Source organism: Scophthalmus maximus, chromosome 20 (assembly GCF_022379125.1).
Source record: "Scophthalmus maximus strain ysfricsl-2021 chromosome 20, ASM2237912v1, whole genome shotgun sequence".
In the NCBI taxonomy this organism is placed as follows: domain Eukaryota; kingdom Metazoa; phylum Chordata; class Actinopteri; order Pleuronectiformes; family Scophthalmidae; genus Scophthalmus; species Scophthalmus maximus.
In genome coordinates, this window is record NC_061534.1 from 1,438,803 (window position 1) to 1,447,925 (window position 9,123).

Consider the following 9,123-nt stretch of genomic DNA (forward strand, 5'->3'; position numbering starts at 1 on the left):
GCCGTCCATCAACATTTTCAAAGAGACAAATCCTCGTTGATGTTGACATGAGCAGATTATCAATATTAGTAATAAAGGAGTTTATGAACGTTGTTGTTGTCTCCGCCTCCTCCTCAGGAATCCCTCCATCGCAAACGCTTGCTGCTCCTGCGTCAGACCGAAGACGCCTGGGAGCTGAAGGAGAACCTGGACCGGCGGCAGCGGGTGGTCGGCGCCATCCTGTCCGGCGGCCACCTCACGGAGGCGCAGCTGCTGGACTACCGGCGCTTCGTCAGCACCAAACCGTCGCTGCTGATCCGCCGCCGGCACCTTGACGACCTGGAGCGGCAGGCGGAGGAGCAGCTGGCCCGGCTGCTCGAGAGCCTGCCGGCCGAGCTGGCGGAGGCTCGCGGCTGGTCGAGGGCCTCGCCCTTCTCACTGCCCTGCTCATTTCCGCCTCTGCTTCCGCAGTCGGCGATCCCGGGCGCCGCCCTCTCGGTCAGGTCCACCACCGTGACGTCACTGTGATGTCACGGCCGACGACGCCACTGCTGCAGGTGGCAGTGAAGGACGGACGGGAAGTGACGAAGAGACGATTTGCTCCCTAAAACAAACTCTGAGCTCGAGTGAAGCTCTGAACTGGAGGAGGAGGAGGAGGAGGAGGAGTCTGGACCAGACTGTTCACACTGAAACTACTATGCAGGATTCATGAAGAAGAAGAAGAAGAAACTTTAATGTGCCTCATTGTTAATCTACTCGTGTCACACGTCGACTCAAACTAACTAACTGCTGTCAATGTTTCTCTGAGAGGTGATTTTTCATCTTTTTTAAGGAGTTTTCGAGTCGCAACATCCCGAGAGAGTTCCAGACGTGATGTCATCGTGACACTTGATGTGTTTTCAGATTCTACAGCTGCAGACGTGACTTCAGATCCTTTCGCCTGATCAGTCAGAAACAAGTGCGGAGGAAGTCGAGCGTAAAGACTCAACACTCAAATTCAATTGAGCCATAATAAATGTGCCTGATTTTTTTCATCCACATTTATGAAATATTCCTCACAATGATGCAAAAAAGTTATTTCAAAACTTCCTGGATCCGCCCCTTTGTCCGGATTCGCACCGACATGATCTGGGTTCCATCTGGACCCGTCCTTCCACCAAGTTTCATGGAAAACTGTTTGTTGAAAAGTCCCAGTCGCACTGAACGTGTCCTGACGGTGCTTTCAGGGAACCTCAAACATTCCCACGTTGCTCCAGCGACTCTTCTTCCTTCTGGAGACTCAAAGCGACGTCGTCTCGATCACCATCAGCTGGTCAACTCACCAATACAAGTGAAAACGCCAAAATTTAAAAGAGGAACAAAGAACCGTGTTTGCACAGAAGTCGAAGGCGAAACTGTTCCGACAAAAACTGTTCTGCTCACTTCAACACTTCCCGCCTGCGTGTCCGCAGCTCGTAGCACTTTTAACAGTTTGACGACACTGATCCTTGAGAGTTTCTCCGCTTCAAAAGTTTCCTGCGATCAAACTTTTCAACGTCCACTGAAAAGTTAAATTTCATAATTCCTCAATTTCAGATTTGAAGCTTAGTTTGGTCCAAAAAACTGACAGAAGTTATTTTCTGTCCCTGTTGTTACGATCACCTTCAAAATGACCAAAAGTAAATATATTTAATTTATGATGAAATCATCATGAAACAGAGGATGAGGATCAATCTCTGAATTTGAAAACGTCGAGTATTTGAATCCGTAGATAACGAAACAAAGAATCAATCAATGAAACGACTGTTGATCACTTCATTGATCAAAATTCAACAGACTCATTACAAACACTAACGTAACTTGAATGATTCTTCATTAATCTGAAGGTTTTAATTCCGTCAGCGTAACGTGGCGTTTGAAACGCGACAACACTTTTTTTTTAAAGATGCACTTCTCTGTGACGTCAGGGGCCGGAAAGAAACAGATGCTGCAGATTTTTGTTATTTTTGAAGTATAACTCACACATTATTATCAACCACATATTTCAAATTCACAGGCTTTGTCGTACTGTTTTTTTTATCCGAGATAACCCTGATGACATCACCATGACATCATCAGCCCGTGATGAGATGATGTGCGACTTTAAAAGAAGTGTCCCCGTGGATTATTAATTGCTGGAATTAGGGTTAATATTTTTGTCTGCGATCGTGAAAACACTAATAATTTTTTTTTAATTTAATTTTATTGGCACAACCATGAAGTATTTATTCATACCGTAAATCACAAAAGTCAGAAAAGGCGAAAAATAAATATGAAAAGTAAAAAAAAAAAAAAAGCGACATTCAACAATCATGAACAGTAAAAAATATTCAAATAGTAATAAATGTAAAAAATGAATGTTGCTCCGCTGTCTTTTCTCTGTTGAATCACATTCATGAAATATTTCTCGTCATTTTTTCTTTCTTCTCTTTAATTTTCCCGTCATGTTTCACCGTCACTCGATCGATCGCCGTTGTTTCCTCAGTTTCCTTCTCCCTCCTGTGGACCAACGATGAAACATCAGGTTTATTTTTTCCAAATGGCCTCAAGAGAATCTGTGTCACACGGTCGATATTTATTGTGTGATGATGAAGGAGCACATTTTAAAAATATTCTCTGAACATTACAGCACACGATCTGCCTTCTGCCTCGTCACTGAACAATGTTTTTACTGTCGATCGTTTCTTTGTTGGTTTGTTTTTTTTTCAGCGGCTCAACTCTGAGTTTCTCAGACGTTTCTTGGTTTTTATCGTTGAATGAAATTCAAAGTTTGCTTTTCGAAAGACGGGCGAATGGAAAACTGCTCCTGGTTTGTTTGTTTTTTGGAAAATAAATGTATTTTGTAAAATGCTTCCAGCTCATTGTGTTTTAATAACGTTTCCTTTATTAGTTCTGATCCTGAAAGTCTGAATCTGTGATTTTCATTCCAACTTTTTCCACAGTGACCGAACGCCTGTGATGTCAAACATCGTCACATGACCATCGGAGCCTAACGTGATTGGATGTCGGTTCGTGTTCACACAGAATTGATTGTTTATCCTGGATTTTGCATCGGAATTTTCTGACACCAAATTTTGTGGATTGGAATTTAGGCCGAATCGAATTTGAGCAACGCGGAATTTATACGATATTAATTTTAAAACTAGAATTTTTGTGAATTTGTGAATGTTTGTGAATTTGTGTATTCAGATGCAAAAAAATATTCAGATACATGTGACATTTTCTTCATATGTTTCACTTTTATTTTTCGCATATTTTTTTAATAAGTGAAAAAAAATGTATGCATGTTTTGAAAATTTTAAGCGTTGAATCCAGAGGCTAAAAAGAATTCAGATACATAATTTTAGTGCTGAAAAATCCAGTGGTAGAAATTCAATTCAAATTTTAAATTTCAAATTTCAAATCTAGTGACACAGATTTGCTTCCATATATTTTGGCCTTTAACCCACAAACTGTAAAACATGATGTGGTTTAATATCTACAAATATTTATTTGTTAACTATAATTGTGTAAATTGTTAATTTGAAGTCAATTCAACTCAGAATGTCAAGTTTTAATTTTCAGGCTTATGAACATGAGTTGCTGTTATGAATCTGAATTCATTTTCTTATTGAATGTAAATGAGTGTCAACATCCGGGTCACCTGCAGGAATGCAGCAGGTGAGGTTGGGGTTAAATACCTGCGGTGGGCGGAGCCTCGTCCCTGTGTGACGGAGCGAACTGTCCGACCTTTGAATCCTCCGCAGACGGAGCGCAGCCAGCGGCGCGATGGCCACAGACTTCACCCAGGACGCGGTGCTGCACTTCCTCCAGAGCAGCGGCGGCTCGGCGAAGAACTCCGAGCTGCTGCTGCACTTCGCCGACTTCATCCGGAACCACGCGGACCGCGAGCGGAACCGGGAGCTCTTCAAGCGGTTCGTCAACTCCGTGGCGACGGTGCGACAGGAGGGCGGCGTCTCTTACGTCACCCTCCGGAGGAAGTTCAAGGGACACGTCCCGGGCGAAGGTGCAGGAAGTGGGGCCCCCCGGACGAGGAGCACCGAGCCCCCGCCGGGGAGCAGCAACCTGAGCGCGGCCGCGGTGAGTGCAGAGAAGCCCGGGCTGAAGGCACCGCCGACATCCGCCCCGGCGGGAGACACCGTCAACAAAACGATCTTACCTGCAGCTGGAATCGTTTTCAACAACAACAACAACATCGAGACCAATTTTAACCTGAAGAGGAAACAACAACAACAACAACAGCAGCAGCAGGTAAACACCACACCTGAACTCTCAGGTAGACCTGCAGCAGCTCAGATCTCTGAGAACCTGAAGACCCTCAATGGTCCGTCTGAGCCTCCTGTCCGACACCAAGAGACCACCAAGGTGCCTCAGCAGAGGCTGCTGTTTGGTCCATCCCCTGGAATCACACCTGTAGTCAGACATCATGGAGAAACCATCCAGCAGGCGGCGGTCCCTCTTCCAAACGTCGTTCCTCGTTCTGAAATCTTACCGCCAATCAGACCTCATGGAGAAACCATCCGACAGGAGGCGGTCGCTCAAACCCTCTGGGCCAAGGAGACCCTTCTGCAGCCTGAGGGTGGCCTTCATCAAGGGCCACCTCTTCACACCGTCAGCCCTCATTCTGAAACCATACCTGCAGTCAGACATCATGGAGAAACCATCCGGCAGGAGGCGGTCGCTCAAACCCTCTGGGCCAAGGAGACCCTTCTGCAGCCTGAGGGTGGCCTTCATCAAGGGCCACCTCTTCACACCGTCAGCCCTCATTCTGAAACCATACCTGCAGTCAGACATTATGGAGAAACCATCCGGCAGGAGGCGGTCGCTCAAACCCTCTGGGCCAAGGAGACCTTTCTGCAGCCCGAAGGAGGCCTTCCTCTACAAACCATCAGTCCTCGTTCTGGGGTCACTCCACGCCTACTCAGAAACAGGAAGAGCTACAAATCTGCTGTTTCTCAGGATGATGATGATGAGGAAGAAGAGGAGAAGGTGGAGGAGGTCACAATGAGGCGAGGTTCAGCAGGGGGAGTGTGGCCCCTCATGGCTCCTCTACAAGGCGCGGGGATGGTCCTCTCCGCCTCCTCGCCTTGCATCATAGAGTCACAAGCTCCTCGCTCTGTCGTCTCCTCTTCCTCGCCAACTTCTTCCCCGGAAAGGAATCTCCCGAAGATTTACATCCAGGATGTGGAAGGGGGAACCAGGCCTGTGCCCGTCCGTCAGAGGGCGGGCACAGGCCTGGAGCAAGCATACGTATCTGAAGAGTCGACGTCCACCAGACACAGCCGGCCGTTGGAGGCGGGGCGCTCCACGCCGTCTCCGGACCGGCCTCAAGAAGCTTCGCCTCAACGCGGTATCCAGCAGGACCGCCGGTACCCGCAGGCCTCAGGCGTTCAGCTGGAAGCCAGGCCTCATCAAGACCAAGGGGCGCGGCTGTCCTCGAGCCCCAGCAGCGTCTTCTCGCCCTCCTCTGACGCTGGCTTCTCCAGCAGTGACTGTCCTCCGTCTGGCTCCTCCAGAGGATCGGGGTGGTACGGCAGCTACGAGGATCTACGGGCCCCAGCAGGTACAGCGGCATTGTGTCCATAACAAGTAGACGGCTCTTTAACCTTTTTTGGGATTAGTATAAAACCGGGTGGGTTGTCTCTGTGTCAACAGGTGCGACCGGGGGTGCGGCTAGAATCGAGGACGTTCTCCAGCGGGCCCAAGGCACCAAGTTCGGGTTTGTGACGCATCTCGGCGACAGTGAAACCAAAGTGGACGACCACGATCTCATAGCTCATTCGTCAACGCCCCGTCGCTCCACGGAACATCTCCGCGACAACCAGGACTCTAAACTCCGCGTGTTGCCGTGGCACCTCTCCACAGGTCAGAGTCAAAAGTTTGTATGACGTTTTTATTTTGGATTTATAGTGCAAATAAATACAAATGGTTTAAGGGGCAGTAAGCGGTTTTGGGGAAAGCCTTCCCATACCCGTCCGAGGACCTGCAGTCTCGGGTAGGTAGAATTTGTTTGATTCTGCTATTACTTTTGTGCTGTCATTTTCGACCTGTTGCAACACGTCTGTCACATGTTCCCACAGATCGTGGGATAATTGTTGTCAGAACTCTGGTGCAGTTTAATTGTTGGAACATTAAAATATGCTGCTGCTGTAGTAGAAGTGAAAGTATTCAGGGTTTGAACTTCCCTTTGTTTGTTTCTTTGTGTCTGTCTGTGTGACACGCCTCAAAGTTCTGTGAAGACAAATGTCTGCTGATATTCATCATGAATCCCTAGAAGGTTTTATGACGGCGCCCCGAGACGCGTTGAGATGATGTGCTTGTTAAAAAACATACTGAACCTCTCACTTCACCGCACAGGGGATCTGTGCGACAACCACGAGGACGCCAAGTCGAGTGAGGGCTCCAGCTTCTCGTCGCCGGTCCAGCAGCGCCCGGCGGCGGCCAGGCGGCTCAGCATCCAGGCGAGGAGCCGGATGTGCCGCAGCCTGGGGGCGGACCTGGACCAGATCCTCCAGGAGGAGGCGCGAGGGGGAGGCGGGGGTGGAAGCGAGGCGGCCCGACTGAACCGCCTCAACCTGATCTCCTCCTCTCTCAGCCTGAGTTACAACCTTTCCACCTCCTCTCTGTCGTCCTGTTCCACGCCGCCTCGCTGCCAAAGCCTCGCCGACCTGGTCGAGAGGGAGGAGCGGAAAGGAGACAGGAGGAGCCTGGACACCGCCTCCTCCGCCGCTCAGCATGAAGGCCACAGTAGACAGGTGAGTTAGATTAACGGCATTGGTTGTTTCTTTAGAAATGTCCCATTCAAAGCCACTGTTCCCTCTTCAGTAGTAATTCGACTGGTTAGACTAATACCACATTTTGACTTGTCGCCAGTCGTTGGTTCCTCTGGAGCCCAGCGAGCACATCTGGCTGGTGAAGGGGGCCGCGGGGGCCTGGCCCGACATCTACTCCCTGTTCCGAGAGGAGCCGTCCCTGCTCAACAAGCGAGACTTCATCTCCGGCTTCACCGTGCTGCACTGGATCGCTAAACACGGCGACCACCGAGTCCTCAACACCTTATGGTAGCGCCGCAAACAAGTTTACGCAGAATAATTCTGATTTCTGATTTCTGGAGGATTCTGAAGCTGGTTTCATTCCAAAAAGTAATTGTTTGAATAGTGTAAGGTACTGATCTTCTCTCTCTGGCTGCGGTTTCAGGTACGGCGTTGAAAAGGCCGGTCTGATGTTCGACATAAACGCCAGGGCGACGTGCGGCCACACGCCCCTCCACATCGCCGCCATCCACGGCAACAAGAACATAATGCGGCTGCTGGTCAACAAGTTCAACGCGGACGTGCGGCTCAGAGACACGGCGGGAAAGAAGCCCTGGCAGTACCTGAGCTGCGCCGCGCCGCTGGACGTCTTCCAGCTGCTGGGAGCGCCGGCGCGAGCTGCCCTGGAACGGGACGAGGGAGGTAGGAGGGTCGACGCCGACTGGGAGCAGCAGCAGCAGCAGCACCGCAGCCGGCGGCGCCGCCATCACTTCTCCTCGGCTGCGTCGGGGGAGAGGCCGCTGACCGTCGCGGGCACCATCAGGGTGAAGAGGTCGTCGTCGATCGCCGCGTTACTCAAACACAAATCACTGCGTCGGTTTCATGCACATAAGCCTGAGATCTCCTTTTGAAAGAAACCCCCAAAAACTTGGTTTGATTTCTGAAACCACAGCACATTCTGATTCTTAACACTGACACGTCCAGTAGCCCAAGTCCAAAATAATGGCAGCTACGACCAAACTAACAAATGTGGCTAAAGGTGTAGCCAGTGTTACGGTTAATTACGGAATTGTGCTAACGAATCAAATAAAGTATCAGGTTGAAAATTGTGTGTAGTCTTGCGCTTCCAACTTCGCCCAGTCAGATCAGTGTTTACAAGTACGTTTGCAATATTTGGGACCAAAGTGAATTTCGCCGTCGTGAAGAGATTAACTGGAAAACATCTTGATGCTGAAGAGAACCGGAAAGTCCAAACTGGCTTTCAGTGTCACTGGATATTCACTGGATCCGAGTCGCAGCGCGAAGCGGGAGGGGATTTGTGAGCACTTGGCGTCTCTGTCGCGAGGTCGACGCTTTATAAAGCTCCAGTTTCACTCTGACGCAGAGACATTGTTCAACTATTGGGGCACAAATTCTATGTTCGGTGATGTTGTTTCCAAATCAGCCACTGGTTTTTCCAGTTTCTTCCTTCCTCAGTTTTATTCCATATCTGTGAATATTAACTAATCGTGAAGAGAAATGTACATATGCAGGTTGTGGACTAAATATCACAAACACCTAAATACACTAAAATAAAGTCACTATGCAGCAGCCACTTGTTTTGAAAGACTTTACTTTTCGTTTGCACTGAGTCATAAATGAAGGGGTGATTTTGTTTTCTTACAATGTTTTATTTTTGTAGTTGTGTTCATAGTTTCTGTTATAACAATTTTTAATCTGCACAAGTCTGACTTGTGCTGCACCAAATCACAAACACTCAGATCCCAGTCTCCTGAATATGTCTTGATTTTTTTTCATCATGAGCGATAAATTATTCTCTTGGAAATCAGTGAAATAGTGAAAATAAATTCCTAGATAAGCGCCTTTGTCGAGACCTGTGCTGAAAACGTTCTTCCTTGGGCCACGTCCCGTCGGCTCAGTGGTCTGTTGCATCGAGTCGACTGTACACGAATTACGTGTAGAGCAGAACGTGTGATTCGCACCAGAGTTGTACAGAATCGTATTGTCTCCTAACCTGTTGTAGAGAGACCTCGTGTCAAATCGAGCTCAAGGCCTTTATTGCTTCAGATGCATGAAGTGAACCGTCACTATTCCACCGTCGGCGTCCTGGCTCGTCTCTGTATGGATTCACAAACACACACAGTGTCTCAGTGACATCATTTTTCAGGCATGCTCAGTGGGTCCACCCTGCACTGACTCGACCGTCTTGTTGGAACCGGTAACGACATGCTTGCTCACGAGTCTGTTTGTGTTTCTGTGTTGTCTTTTTAACTTCGCAGCAGCTTCTGACTCGGAGGCCGGGAACGTTTTGTTCACTTCGCTTTTTAGGGTCAAGGGCAGAAACGGGCTCTGAAATGTGGATCGTGTCCTCGAG

General features: G+C 48.7%; 2 protein-coding genes across 5 annotated transcripts in view; both read left to right on the forward strand.

Annotated features, from left to right (window-relative positions):
• shroom3 (shroom family member 3) overlaps positions 1-2,847 on the forward strand; it is a 34,903-nt gene extending 32,056 nt beyond the window's left edge. For all 4 annotated transcript variants that reach the window (XM_035607218.2, XM_047329397.1, XM_047329394.1 and 1 more), the window contains one exon: positions 118-2,847. In XM_035607218.2, coding sequence (XP_035463111.2) covers positions 118-507 — 390 coding nt within the window. In that variant the 3' untranslated portion in view covers positions 508-2,847. The remainder of the gene's footprint in view (positions 1-117) is intronic.
• An 827-nt stretch (positions 2,848-3,674) lies between these two features.
• LOC118285434 lies at positions 3,675-8,339 on the forward strand. Its single transcript, XM_047329398.1, has 5 exons — positions 3,675-5,560; positions 5,653-5,862; positions 6,355-6,752; positions 6,871-7,058; positions 7,195-8,339. The coding sequence occupies exons 1-5, from the start codon at positions 3,766-3,768 to the stop codon at positions 7,658-7,660; spliced, it is 3,057 nt and encodes a 1,018-aa protein (XP_047185354.1). The 5' UTR covers positions 3,675-3,765; the 3' UTR covers positions 7,661-8,339.
• Positions 8,340-9,123: the final 784 nt, after the last annotated feature.